The 14,458-nt window shown below is 47.2% G+C and overlaps 1 protein-coding gene across 1 annotated transcript in view; it reads left to right on the top strand.

Annotated features, from left to right (window-relative positions):
- The window catches only part of CCN3 (cellular communication network factor 3), a 30,395-nt gene extending 16,985 nt beyond the window's left edge, over nucleotides 1-13,410 (top strand). Inside the window, exons 4-5 of the mRNA XM_070749252.1 lie at nucleotides 8,480-8,688; nucleotides 12,928-13,410. Of these exons, the coding sequence (XP_070605353.1) occupies nucleotides 8,480-8,688; nucleotides 12,928-13,200 (482 nt within the window). The 3' untranslated portion in view covers nucleotides 13,201-13,410. The remainder of the gene's footprint in view (nucleotides 1-8,479; nucleotides 8,689-12,927) is intronic.
- Nucleotides 13,411-14,458: the final 1,048 nt, after the last annotated feature.

A 14,458-nucleotide genomic window follows, 5' to 3' on the forward strand; every position in this document is an offset into this window, starting at 1 on the left:
GTAGGTCTAGAGGCACAGCTGCGTGTATTTAACACAGGACAGTTCATGGCTAATAATTACCTTCACATAACATGCAGGGGGGCATTTTTGCGAGTTAGCTTGTATAAATTACCTGTATTCTCTTTTGGTACTGTTAGTATAAGACATTGAATAACATCAAAGTGTATAAAATCATGCATGGGATAGAAAAGGTGGATAGAGAAAAAATCTTTTCTCTATCACACAATACTAGGACAAGGGGGCACTCCCTAAAGCTCATTGGTAAGAAAGTGAGGACAAATCAAGCGAAATATTTCTTCACCCAGAAGGTCATTGGTTTATGGAATTCACTTCTAGAAGAGGTCGTGACAGCTGTCAGCCTTGATAGCTTCAAGGCAGGATTAGACAGATTCATGGGTGCCAAGTGTATCGGTGGTTATCGAGGCAGGCAGGATTCCCTTGAGTGCCATTTGTTGGGGGTCAGGGGAAAGGGAGGGTTTTGCCTTCTCTTTCTGCTCAAGATCCCCAAGGACAATTGGTGGGCCACTGTGTGACACAGAATGCTGGACTCGATGGGCTTTGGCCTGATTCAGCATGGCTCTTCTTACGTTCTTATGAATGAATGAATGAATGAATGAATGAATGAATGAATGAATGAATGAATGAATGAATGAATGAATGAATACCGCAGTGGTCCAGAGTGCTACACCAGTAGGAACCCACGAATGCTTTTTTCAGCGATTATTTTCCTGCGCCTCGGGGTCAGAAGAAGCCCTCCAGCCCTCCCTCCTCTTAATGTCTTCCTCCAAAGCCCAGCTGAGAAGCTCCTTCTCAGGATACAGCGGGGGGGGAAAATGCCAAAAATTGCATCAGTGGGTTCCTACCGGTGTGGCACTCTGGACCACGCCCATATGAACCCACCACTGCTGGCACGTGAAAAAAAGGCCGCAACGGGCAAACCGGAAGTGCGTTTTCACAAACGTCCAGTTTGTCCATTTGGGGATTATTATTTTTTTGCCTCAAGGGCTTTAGGGAAGCTTCTCTAAAGCATCCGAAGGTCAAAACTGCCTTTCCCATGGCTGAAAATCAGCTGACCAGGGTGCACAGGTGCGCTGCAGCTGAAACATGGAAAAGTCTTGAATGTCTTCTCATATGACTCCACGTGCCACTTGTGGCACGCGTGCCATAGATTTGCCATCATAGACATATACTGTCCACCTTCCATTAAGCTCTCAAGGAAGGGAGATACAGTGGCACCTCTACTTATGAATTTAATTCGTTCCATGACCAGGTCCTTAAGTGGAAAAATTTGTAAGAAGAAGCAATTTTTCCCCATAGGAATCAATGTAAAAGCAAATAATGCGTGCAATTGGGGAAACCACAGGGAGGGTCCTGTTATCTCCAAGGAGATTCCTAGAGAGGCCCAACGGAGGCTTCTCCCCACCTTTTCCAGCCCTGTTTCCTCCCAGGAGATTCCTAGAGGAACCCCATGGAGGCTTCTCCCTGCCTTTTCCGGTTACAGTTTCGGAGGGTCGGGTTTGTAAGTGGAAAATAATTCTTGAGAAGAGGCAAAAAAATCTTGAACAGACGGTTCTTATCTAGAAAAGTTCGTAAGTAGAGACATTCTTAGGTAGAGGTACCACTGTATTACAGTATGTCCTGTCCTTATGTATGCAATTCATAGGAAGGGAGATTTCACTAATTTTATACCGTGAATATCTCATGTGGTGTTTTAAATGACTGTGACCACCAGTGAACCCTTTCCATTAAAAACTTGGGGGGGGGGGGGCATTGCATAAAAGTTCCACCATACGATTCTCTTTAAGCCTGCACAATCCATGTTTTACAATGTTTACAGCAACAGCAAAACAGCAGGCTGGCAACTGAGGAATTCCCATCATTTTGGCATGCAATGTTTACAAAGGTTTCCCCCCAACACCCCAATCATAAACTCACGGATTATGATTCCAGCTCTCTCTCTCCCATAACCTCTTGTAGAAGCTTAGAATTCCAGAGAGCTTCACTGAGAAAGGCTGATTTTAAGATTACTGGGCATCTTTTGACAATTACAGTCAACTTACGAACTTAATTCATTCCGTGACCAGGTTCTTAAGTAGAAAAGTTTGTAAGAAGAAACTTGGGGAAACCACAGGGAGGGTGGAGGCCCTGTTTCCTCCCAGGAGATTCCTAGAGAGGCCCCACGGAGACTTCTCCCTGCCTTTTCTGGCCCTGTTTCCTCCCAGAAGATTCCTAGAGAGGCCCCATGGAGGCTTCTCCCCACCTTTTCCGGCCCTGTTTCCTCCCAGGAGATTCCTAGAGAGGCCCCACGGAGACTTCTCCCTGCCTTTTCCGGCCCTGTTTCCTCCCAGGAGATTCCTGGAGAGGCCCCACAGAGGCCTCTCCCCACCTTTTCCGGTCCTGTTTCCTCCCAGGAGATTCCTAGAGAGGCCCCACGGAGACTTCTCCCTGCCTTTTCCGGCCCTGTTTCCTGCCAGGAGATTCCTAGAGAGGCCCCACAGAGGTTTCTCCCCACCTTTTCCGGCCCTGTTTCCTCCCAGGAGATTCCTGGAGAGGCCCCACAGAGGCTTCTCCCTGCCTTTTCCGGTTACAGTTTCGGAGGGTTGGGTTTGTAAGTGGAAAATGGTTCTTGAGAAGAGGCAAAAAAATCTTGAACACCCAGTTCTTATCTAGAAAAATTTGTAAGTAGAGGATTTCTTAGGTACCGTGTTTCCCCGAAAGTAAGACAGTGTCTTACTTTCTTTTTACCCCCAAAAGCCCCACTACGTCTTACTTTCGGGGTATGTCTTATATTGGAAAAAATAAGACCCATCTGGCCAACCCACCTACCCGAACCCGCAACACCTGTGTCCGGTAAAAAGTAGTATTTTAAAAAATCTTCTTGAAAAATCTGGGTCTTCATTTTTACCCACCGGGGGGGACAAAGAGCCCGAAGCACCCTCCCCCCCACACACAAACACACGGAGACACATCCGCATCCCCGCCTGCCCGCCCCGTCCGGGCCCCGCCATGACGTAGCAGCCGCGTCCGGTGCACACGTTGGCCTTGACACGTGTCCGCCCACCCGGCGTCTCCGAAGCTTACCGGTCTCTGGCGGGCGCCTTTCGGCAGGAGAAGCCTTCGCCAGGCTGCTTCGCTGCTTGTTCCCCACCACCCCCCCTCCATACGTCACCGCCGCCTCCGTCTGATCCAAATGTTGCTGTTCCTGCTGCTCCCGCTGCTCCCGCCGGCGTCTCAAGCGGATGCCGTGTTGCCCGTCCCGGCTAAGCCGGCCGGACGTTGTCCGTCGTCGGGGAACAAGCAGCGAAGCAGCCCTGCGAAGGCTTCTCCTGCCGAAAGGCGCCCGCCAGAGACCGATAAGCTTCGGAGACGCCGGGTGGGCGGATACGTGTCAAGGCCGACGCCTGCCGGAAAGGAGGCGGGCGAAGGAGGGCGCAGCTCCGGCCGCTCGCCTCGGAGCCGGTCGGCCTCGCTGGCCGCTTGCAGCCGAGCCACCGGCGCCACCGCCTCTTCCCCTGCCGAGGCTCGGCTGCAAGCGGCCAGCGAGGCCGACCGGCTCCGAGGCGAGTGGCCGGAGCTGCGCCCTCCTTCGCCCACCTCCTTTCCGGCAGCTCCCCGCGCGCCCCTCGCCTTCGCCTTGCCGTGGCGCCAAGGGGTGGAAAGGGGGGGTCCTTTGAAGCGGCGCTGGGCGAAAGAGGGCGGGCGGCCAACAGCAGAAGGCGAGAGGTGCCTCCTTCTCCGGCTCTCCGGCAGATCGAGCACGCGAAGAGGCACCTCTCACCTTCCGCCGCTGCTGGCTGCCCTCTTTCGCCCAGCGTTGCTTCAGAAGCCGCCGAATGCCGTCAGGGGGGCGCTTGGCGAGCGGCACTTCCCCGCGGCACTTGGCGAGCGGAGAGGCGGTTGCCAAGCGCCCCCCTGACGGCGTTCGGCGGCTTCCGAAGCGACGCTGGGCAAAAGAGGGCGGCCAGCAGCGGCGGAAGGTGAGAGGTGCCTCTTCGCGTGCTCGATCTGCCGGAGAGCCGGAGAAGGAGGCACCTCTCGCCTTCTGCTGCTGGCCGCCCGCCCTCTTTCGCCCAGCGCCGCTTGAAAGGACCCCCCCCCCCCCTTGGCTTCTGCTGGGGGTGGGGGGGTCCGGACGCCCCCTTCTCCAGCTCTCCGGCATATTGAAGAGGCACCTCTCACCTTCCGCCGCTGCCCACCCGCCCCCTTTCGCCCAGCGCCGCTTCGGAAGGCCGGAACCCTCCCTCCCTCCGCAGACCCAGAGATAAAGGAGGCACGGAGCGGGGAGAGCCGCCTGGCAGAGCGCTTGCAGGCGGCGGCGGGGGGGGGGACGACGGCGGGGGGGACGTATGTCGAGGTTCTACTGTACCCCCGTGTTTCCCCGAAAGTAAGACATATGTCTTACTTTCGGGGTATGGCTTATATTAGCCGACCCCCCTGAAACCCCCGATACGTCTTACAATCGGGGGTGTCTTACTATCGGGGAAACACGGTGGAGGTACCACTATATATTGAATGAACAGAAAACCATTTATAGAACAGGAAAACTGCTGCCTTGAAGTTTTTTAATTCTTTCTTTTTCCAAAAGTTTTTTCTCTCCACCTTCACATACAAATTTTACAATTTTAACATGCATGTACCTTTCAATATTACATACACATAATTCCAAATTTTTCTTTATTTCATAAGCCAGAATCTTAATTAATTAATTAATTGATTCACCCCCTTTTGACCAACACCAGTCTGTCCCTCTAACTGTTCTTTCTTGCACACTCCCTCCTTCATCAAACCCTTTTCTCCTACTTTTCCTTCACTCCTCCTTGTCCTCTCTTTCCTTCTCTCTCTCTCTCTCTTACCGCTTTTAATTCTTAAGGTCGCGAGGAGAAACTTGAAAACCCACAGTGAATCTGTGGATCATGGAAGGGGCAAACCCCGGGCAACAGTTGAACAATTGACATGAGTCTACGGAGAAGGGCGGCATATAAATCTAATAAATAAATAATAAAAATAAATGTGTCAATCATTGGATTGAAATGTAATTGAGAATTATTTTTAAGGTTAGGTTCATTGTGGTTGCTCCCCCCCCCCCCCCCCATTTCTCTGTGTTGTGAAAAATTGCAGTTTAGTGGTTGGTTTTGAAGATACAGTGATACCTTGTCTTACAAACTTAATTGGTTCCGGGACGAGGTTCTTAAGGTGAAAGGTTTGTAAGACGAAACAATGTTTGCCATAGGAATCAATGGAAAATCAATTAATGCGTGCAAGCCCAAAATTCACCCCTTTTGCCTCGAAACCCCACCTCTGGACCTCTGTGTTTTTACGATGCTGCGATTTCACTGAGGTTCCCCTCGCTGGGAAACCCCACCTCCGGACTTCTGTTGCTAGCGAAGCGCCCGTTTTTGCACTGCTGGGATTCCCTGCTGGGATTCTCCTGCAGCATCACAAAAACACGGAAGTCCAGAGGTGGGGTTTCCCATGGAAGGGAGCTTCAGGGGAATCCCAGCAGTGCAAAAATGGATGCTTCGCTGGCAACGGAAGTCCGGAAGCGGGGCATCCCAGCGGCGGCGCTGGGTTTGTAAGGTGAAAATAGTTTATAAGAAGAGGCCACAAAATCTTAAACCCCGGGTTTGTATCTCGAAAAGCTTGTATGACGAGGCTTTTGTAAGATGAGGTATCACTGTACTGTGAGAACAGTGCTCAAATTTTTAGAGGTCCAGTCATAGCCCTAAAAATCTAAAAATATTTATTTTCCTAGCTAAGAAAACAGTGATCAGGAACAGTCTAGCTGTTGCATTTTACCACATAAGGCCTCCCGTAAGACGAAGTTGTTTTTATTCTCTCAAAACATTGAAAAACAACATTGCTATGAATTTTAATTGCTGCTTCTATTTGGTTAGAATAACACAATGTTTTCATGTGTGCTTTTATTATTTTTTATTTTTTCCTTTAACTGCTGATATTAATTAAAAATTGCTCTGAAATTTTGTAAGTAGCTAATGTTATAGATGTGGTCCTCGGCTTAAGACGGTTCATTTAGTGACCATTCAAAGTGATAAAAAGCGCTGAAAAAAAGTGACATGAGCGTTTTCCACACTTATGACTATTTATTATTTATTTATTTATTCGATTTTTATGCCATCCTTCTCCTTAGACTCAGAGCAGCTTACAACATGTTAGCAATAGCAGTTTTTAATAGAGCCAGCATATTGCCCCCACAATCCAGGTCCTCATTTTACCCACCTCGGAAGGATGGAAGGCTGAGTCAACCTTGAGCCGGTGATGAGATTTGAACCGCTGACCTACAGTTCTACAGTCAGCTTCAGTGGCCTGCAGTACAGCACTCTTACCTGCTGCGCCACCCCGGCTCTGTTGCAGCATTCCCATGGTCTTACGATTCAGACACTCACCAATTGACTCATAGTTATGACAATTGCTGTAATTTGCAACCTTCTGACAAGCTAAGATGAGATGCACTTCACAACTATGTTACTAACTTAATAATTGCAATTATTCACTTAACAACCATATCCAAAAAGGTCGTGAAACGGGGCAAGGTTTTCTTAGCAACTGTCTCACTTAGCAACATAAATTTTCGGCTACATAGTGGTCATAAGTCAAGGACTATTATTATTATTATTATTATTATTATTATTATTATTATTATTTATTAGATTTGTATGGCGCCCCTCTCCGTAGACTCGGGGTGGCTCACAACAATAACAAAGACAATGTAAGAACAAATCTAATAATTTAAAAAACACTAAAACCCCCATTATTAAAAGCAAGGATACACACAAACTTACCATGTATAAACTGTATAGGCCCAGGGGAGATGTCTCAGTTCCCCCATGCCTGACGGCAGAGATGGGTCTTAAGAACTTTACGAAAGGCAAGGAGAGTGGGGGCAGTTCTGATCTCTGGGGGGAGCTGGTTCCAGAGGGTCAGGGCCACCACAGAGAAGGCTCTTCCCCTGGGTCCCACCAGATGACATTGTTTAGTCGACGGGACCCAGAGAAAGCCAACTCTGTGGGACCTAACCGGTCGCTGGGATTCGTGCGGCAGAAGGCGGTCCCGGAGGTATTCTGGTCCGATGCCATGAAGGGCTTTATAGGTCATAACCAACACTTTGAATTGTGACTGGAAATTGATCGGCAACCAGTGCAGATTGCAGTGTGTTGATGTAACATGACTATCTTTATATAAATTTAAGTTTAGTCTATTAGAGAAATGCAGCCCTTTAAACCTCTATTTGATTGACTACAAATCCGTCTTGAGTATAGATTTGAGACCTCACGGTCATAGTGATCCTTGCTGTATTACAAAATAATGTATTTTTCAGAGCTCAGCTTCAGCACATTATGATCATGCCCCCTCTCTCTGACCATTAAATGTTATGTGTGGATGTGATTGAGTAAATTGACTTCTTTTTAAGATAATGTTTATCCCAGGCATGTTTAAATTCAGTTACTGTGGATTTATCTACCACGTCTGCTGGAAGTTTGTTCCAAGGATCTACTACTCTTTCAGTAAAATAATATTTTCTCATGTTGCTTTTGATCTTTCCCCCAACTAACCTCAGATTGTGTCCCCTTGTTCTTGTGTTCACTATAACATAAGAACATAAACTATAAGCTAATGAGATTTTAGCTTATAGTTTTAACTATTAGATTTGTATACATATTGTTTTTTGTACTGTCTTTTGTGAGCCGCCCGGGGTCTTAAGGGAGGGGCTGCATACAAGTCTAATAAATAATAATAATTATTGTTATTATTATTTTATCCCCTGTTTAGGGCTGAAAAAAATACCTTTAAATACCTTCTTTGGAGGGTAGGAATGAAAACAAGCCTGCAAAGACTTAGGGCTGGAAAAAAATCTTCTTTGGAGGGAGTAGCAATGAGAACATCTTGCAAGCCGGGAAGATCATTAGCACTTCCAAAGCTACATTTGGAGTATACGATGCACCCAAATTTTCAGCCTCTTTTAGTGGGGAAAAAGTTGCATTCTCTTAAAAATGTGGTACATAGTTTTTAACAAATGTTTCTACCATTTGTTGGGGGGTCAAGCAAAAGGGAAGGTCTTGCCTTCTCTTTCTGCTCAAGATCCCCATGTACACTGTGTGACACAGAATGCTGCATTTGATGGGCTTTGGCCTGATTCAGCTTGGCTCTTCTTATTTATTCATTCATTCATTCATTCATTCATTCATTCGATTTTTATGCCGCCCTTCTCCTTAGACTCAGGGCGGCTTGCAACATGTTAGCAATAGCACTTTTTAACAGAGCCAGCCTATTGCCCCCACAATCCGGGTCCTCATTTTACCCACCTCAGAAGGATGGAAGGCTGAGTCAACCTTGAGCCGGTGATGAGATTTGAACCGCTGACCTTCAGATCTACAGTCAGCTTCAGTGGCCTGCAGTACAGCACTCTACCTGCTGCGCCACCCTGGCTCACTTATGTTCTTATGTTCAATTTTGCCTACAGGATTTGGACAGGAAGCAACCTTGGGGGCTGAAGGTTCTGACTCCAGTTCTAACTGCATTGAGCAGACAACAGAATGGAGTGCGTGTTCTACCAGTTGCGGCTTGGGAGCCTCCACCAGAGTCACCAACAAGAACCCAATGTGTGAGATGATAAAAGAGACGAGGATATGTGAAGTGCGCCCCTGTGAAAAGAGTCCACCACTTAATAAGGTATGGCTTGCAGCAGTGGTGGGATTCAATTTTTTTTTTTGCAATTGGTTCTGTGGGCGCGGCTTGGGGGAGCGTGCCAGGGGAAGGAAGGATACTGTAAACTCTCTAGTCCTACCCCACTCTAGAGGAAGAATACAGTGGTACCTCTACCTAAGAACGCCTCTACTTACAAACTTTTCTCGATAAGAACCAGGTGTTCAAGATTTCTCAAGAACCATTTTCCACTTACAAACCCGAGCCTCCCAAACTGTAACCAGAAAAGGCAGGGAGAAGCCTCCGTGGGGCCTCTCTAGGAATCTCCTGGGAGGAAAAAGGGCCAGAAAAGGCAGGGAGAAGCCTCCGTGGGGCCTCTTTAGAAATCTCCTGGGAGGAAACAGGGCCGGAAAAGGTGGGGAGAAGCCTCCGTGGGGCCTCTCTAGGAATCTCCTGGGAGGAAAAAGGGCCAGAAAAGGCAGGGAGAAGCCTCCGTGGGGCCTCTCTAGAAATCTCCTGGGAGGAAAAAGGGCCAGAAAAGGCAGGGAGAAGCCTCCGTGGGGCCTCTCTAGAAATCTCCTGGGAGGAAACAGGGCCGGAAAAGGTGGGGAGAAGCCTCCGTGGGGCCTCTCTAGGAATCTCCTGGGAGGAAAAAGGGCCAGAAAAGGCAGGGAGAAGCCTCCGTGGGGCCTCTCTAGAAATCTCCTGGGAGGAAACAGGGCCGGAAAAGGTGGGGAGAAGCCTCCGTGGGGCCTCTCTAGGAATCTCCTGGGAGGAAAAAGGGCCAGAAAAGGCAGGGAGAAGCCTCCGTGGGGCCTCTCTAGAAATCTCCTGGGAGGAAACAGGGCCGGAAAAGGTGGGGAGAAGCCTCCGTGGGGCCTCTCTAGGAATCTCCTGGGAGGAAAAAGGGCCAGAAAAGGCAGGGAGAAGCCTCCGTGGGGCCTCTAGAAATCTCCTGGGAGGAAACAGGGCCGGAAAAGGTGGGGAGAAGCCTCCGTGGGGCCTCTAGAAATCTGGAGGAAACAGGACCTACACCCTACCCTCCCTGTGGTTTCCCCAATCACACACATTATGTGCTTTTACATTGATTCTTATGGGAAAAATTGCTACTACAGTGGAACCCCGACATAAGAGCTGCTCTACTTAAGAGCAACTCGAGATAAGAGCTGGGAGGGGAGAGATATTTTTGTTCTACTTACAAGCCCAAATTCGAGATACAAGCGCCAAGGAGCTGTCTCCTGAAGCCAAACGCTAACTTCCGCGTTCGGCTTCAGGAGACAGCTGCGAAGCGGCGCGCGTGTTTTAAAAGGTTGCAGCTGGCCTGGGGGGCTCGGGGGGGTGCTTGCAGCTTTCTTTCTTGCTCTTTTTCTTTCTCTCTTTTACCTTCCCTTCCTCTATTTCTTCTTTTCTTTCTCCTTCCCACCTTCTTCTCTCCCTCCCTCCCTTCACTCATTCCTCTCTTACTCTCCCCTTTCATAAGTTTCCTTGCTTCCTTCCTCTGTTCCTGTCCCTTCCCCCTTTCTTTCTTTCTTTCTTTCTTTCTTTCTTTCTTGCTCTTTTTCTTTCTCTCTTTTACCTTCCCTTCCTCTATTTCTTCTTTTCTTTCTCCTTCCCACCTTCTTCCCTCCCTCCCTCCCTTCACTCATTCCTCTCTTACTCTCCCCTTTCATAAGTTTCCTTGCTTCCTTCCTCTGTTCCTGTCCCTTCCCTCTTTCCTTCCTTCCTTCCCACCCTCCGTCCATTCATTCACCCATTCCTCTCTTGATCGCTTAAAGCCGGTCCCTGGTGCAAAAAGGGTTGGGGACCTCTGTCCTACAGGATTGGGTGGCAGAGAAGTTGAACATATGTAAATTTAAAAGTTTAAGAAAGTTTACAAGTTAAGTGAAAGAAACTTCATTATTCATTTATATGTACATGTACATTTCTTCATTAAAAACATGTCTTTCTGCATAATTTAGACTAACTTTGTGAGTTTTTTGAGGGCTGGAACCAATTAAAATTATTTACATTAATTCCTATGGGGAAAAGTCGTTCGAGATAAGAGCTGCTCGACTTAAGAGCCCAGGTCCGGAACGAATTAAACTCGTATCTCGAGGTACCACTGTACTTACAAACTTTTCTACTTTAAGAACCTGGTCGTGGAACGAATTAAGTTCATAAGTAGAGGTACCACTGTACTCCAAAATTTGCACGATCACTGCAATGCGCTCTACTTGGGGCTACCCTTGAAGAACGTTTGGAGACGGCAACTCGTCCAACATGCAGCCGCGAGAGCCATGTTGGGCATACCCAATTGGCTGCCAATTGGTCTCCTAACGCAATTCAAGGTGTTGATTATGCCTCAGAGCCCGACTATTTGAATAGCTCAGGGCCGCCGCCTCCCTCATACCTCATTGCGGCCATAAGGGCCCACAGAGTTGGCCTTCTCCAGGTCCTATCCGCCAAACAATGTTGGTTGGCGGGATCTTAGGAAAGAGCCTTCTCTGTGGTGGCTCCAACCCTATGGAATCAACTGTCCCCAGAGATTTGTACTTCCTACCGGTCTTCCGGAAAGCCATTAAGACCTGGCTTTTCCGGCAGGCCTGGAATTAGATTGACTGCTCTGTGTGTATGGTCCTTTTTAAGCTATTCTTTTATTGTTATTATATTACTGATTTTATTGTGTAATTTTGATTGTATTTTAATGCTATTGTATTTATCCTACTTGTTAGCCGCTCTGAGTCCGCTTTGGATTCAGCAACATATAAATACAATAAATAAAATAAAATAAATTAATTAATTAATAATCACCTATCAAGCCCTCCATGGCATTGGACCAGATTATTTATGGGACCATCTTCTGCCTCACACATCCCAGTTAGGTCACACACAGTCGGCCTTCTCCAGGCCCCATAAGGTCCACAAGGGAGAGCCTTCTCTGTTGTGGCCCCGGCCATCTGGAACCAACTCCCCCTGGAGATCCGCACCACCCCCACTCTCCTTGCCTTTCGAAAGGCATTAAAGGAGGAAACAGGCCCAGAAAAGATGGGGAGAAGCCTCTGTAGGGCCTCTCTAGGAATCCTTTTACATTGATTCCTATGGGGAAAATTGCTTCTTCTTACAAACGTTTCTACTTAAGAACCTGGTCACGGAACAAATTAAGTTCATAAGTAGAGGTACCACTCTATACAACCGGTCCGAAATGGGAGGAAGCCACCCTTGAAATGATACTCCCTCCTTGTCTTTCGCAAATTACTCAAGACCCACCTATATCGCCAGGCTTGGGGGAACTGAGACACCTCCCCCAGGCTTTTATATTTTATGTTTGGTATGTATGTGTTGTATGGTTTTAATTGCTGGCTGGGGTTTTATATATCTTTTTCTTTTAATATTAGATTTGTTCACTGTTATATTGCTTTTTATTATTGTTGTGAGCCGCCCCGAGTCTTCGGAGAGGGGCGGCATACAAATCTAATAAATTATTATTATTATTATTATTATTATTATTATTATTATTATTATTATTATGTCAGTACAACACAGCAAACGAGATCACTATGCTGGATTTCGTATTTCATCACCAGTCGGGCGCTTCCCAAGCACCTAGGACTGCGTGATGTAGCGGCGAATTATGTTTGCCAATCCCAGTAAAGCGGCCTTTTGCAATTGACAGATGGAGATTTTGTCAATTCCGATGGTTTTCAAATGTCCGCTGAGATCCTTTGGCACTGCGTCCAGCATGCCAAGTACCCCTGGGACCACTTTCACTGGCTTATGCCAGAGTCGTTGCAGCTCGATTTTTAGATCTTCGCATTTCACTGATTTCTCTAGCTGCTTCTCCTCAATTCTGCTGTCCCCTGGGATTGCGATGTCGATGATCCATACTTTCTTTTTCTCCACGATCACAATGTCTGGTGTGTTATGCTTCAGAATTCGGTCAGTCTGAAGTCGGAAGTCCCACAGTAGTTTTGCTTGCTCATTTTCGACCACTTTTCCGGGCTTATGGTCCCACCAGTTCTTTGCCACTGGTAAATGGTAGTTCCGGCACAAGTTCCAGTGGATCATCTGTGCCACAGCATCATGTCTATGCTTGTAGTCAGTCTGTGCGATCTTTTTGCAGCAGCTGAGTATGTGATCGATTGTTTCATCTATTATTATTATTATTATTATTATTATTATTATTATTATTATTATTATTATTATTATACCCGCTCCATCTATGACGGCTATGTTGCATCAAACTGAATGTGAGTGTCCACCTAATTAATGTCCTGCGCTTTCTCGTAGAAGGGGAAAAAATGCCTCCGAACGGTCAAGCCTCCCGCAGCTGTCCATCTGGAGTACCAGAACTGCACCAGTGTCCAAACATATAAACCCCGTTACTGTGGCATCTGCAACGATGGACGGTGCTGCACGCCGCACACGACCAAAACAATCCAGGTGGATTTCCGCTGCCCGCAAGGCAACACCATCCAGCGTCCGGTGATGTCCATTGTTAACTGCGTGTGTCACAAGAACTGCCCTCAGAATAGCAATGCTTTTGTGCGAAAGCTCAGTTGAATGAGCCGCTGCCCACCCACCCCCCAAATCGCCAGACTAGCCTTCTGATGCTTTAATGTAGCATGGGTCATCTCTCTTTCGGGTGGGCAGATTTCCTGATGCCGTCTGTCTATCATTTGATTTCTAGATAACCCAGTTCAGTTCCTGTGGAATTTTTTTTTTTTTTAATCATGCTTGCTCAAAGAACATTAAAATACTGTCACTTGGGAAGTGTGCAGCTTTTCTTTCTTAACAGTTTCTGCTTTCTTGGCTCTATGTTGTTCTGTGCACAGCCCTTGAATTGACCTCCAATTCAGGAATCATTTATTTTATGATAAAATCCACTCTTTATTTGAACACAAGCATGCATAATAAGAACATAAGAAGAGCCAGGCTGAATCAGGTCAAAGTCCATCTGTAACTCCTCTCGCCTTTGGAGTAATCTTCTATAAGTAATCTTCTATAAACAGCTTTGAAAAAACTACATTTAGAGTATAAAACGCACCCAAATTTTCAGCCTCTTTTAGAAGGTGCGTCTTATACTCCCAAAATTTTGATAATCAGTGGAACAGCTTTTTTCCCACAGTTGTAGGTGCTTCATCTCTGGAGAGTTTTCAAGAAAAGATTGGACATCCATTTGTCGAGTATGGTATGAAGTCTCCTGCATCGGGTTGGAGTTTGAACTCCGAGACCTCCAAGACAGTAGCGGGATGCAACCAGTACAGCTAGGATCGGGGTTCCGGTGGCGGAAATGGAGGTGCACATGCATCTATGCGCCCCCAGTGCTTTCACACATAGGATTTCACTTCTGTGCATGCAGAGCAAGCGAAATTTCACACGAGGAGGCTCTCGCATGTGAGATTTTGCTGATTTTGGCCTGCTTTTTGCTTCTGCGCATGCGCGGAAGCAAAGAAATCGCTGAAAAAGGCGAAATCTCGTGTGTAAGAGCATCCTTGCAGGAGATTTTATTTGCTGCACAGGCACAGAAGCAAAATCTCACACCACCGGACATGTGTGTGCCTGCGACAATTCCAGAGGGTGTACCAGTAGCAGCCAGTAAGCGGGACCTTCATCTGCTCCAAGATCTCTTCCAGCCCTTTTAATTAGAAACATAGAAACAGAAGACTGACGGTAGAAAAAGACCTCATGGTCCATCTAGTCTGCCCTTATACTATTTCCTGTATTTTATCTTACAATGGATCTATGTTTATCCCAGGGATGTTTAAATTCAGTTACTGTGGATTTACCAACCACGTCTGCTGGAAGTTTGTTCCAAGCA

Source organism: Erythrolamprus reginae, chromosome 3 (assembly GCF_031021105.1).
Source record: "Erythrolamprus reginae isolate rEryReg1 chromosome 3, rEryReg1.hap1, whole genome shotgun sequence".
Lineage (NCBI taxonomy): Eukaryota > Metazoa > Chordata > Lepidosauria > Squamata > Dipsadidae > Erythrolamprus > Erythrolamprus reginae.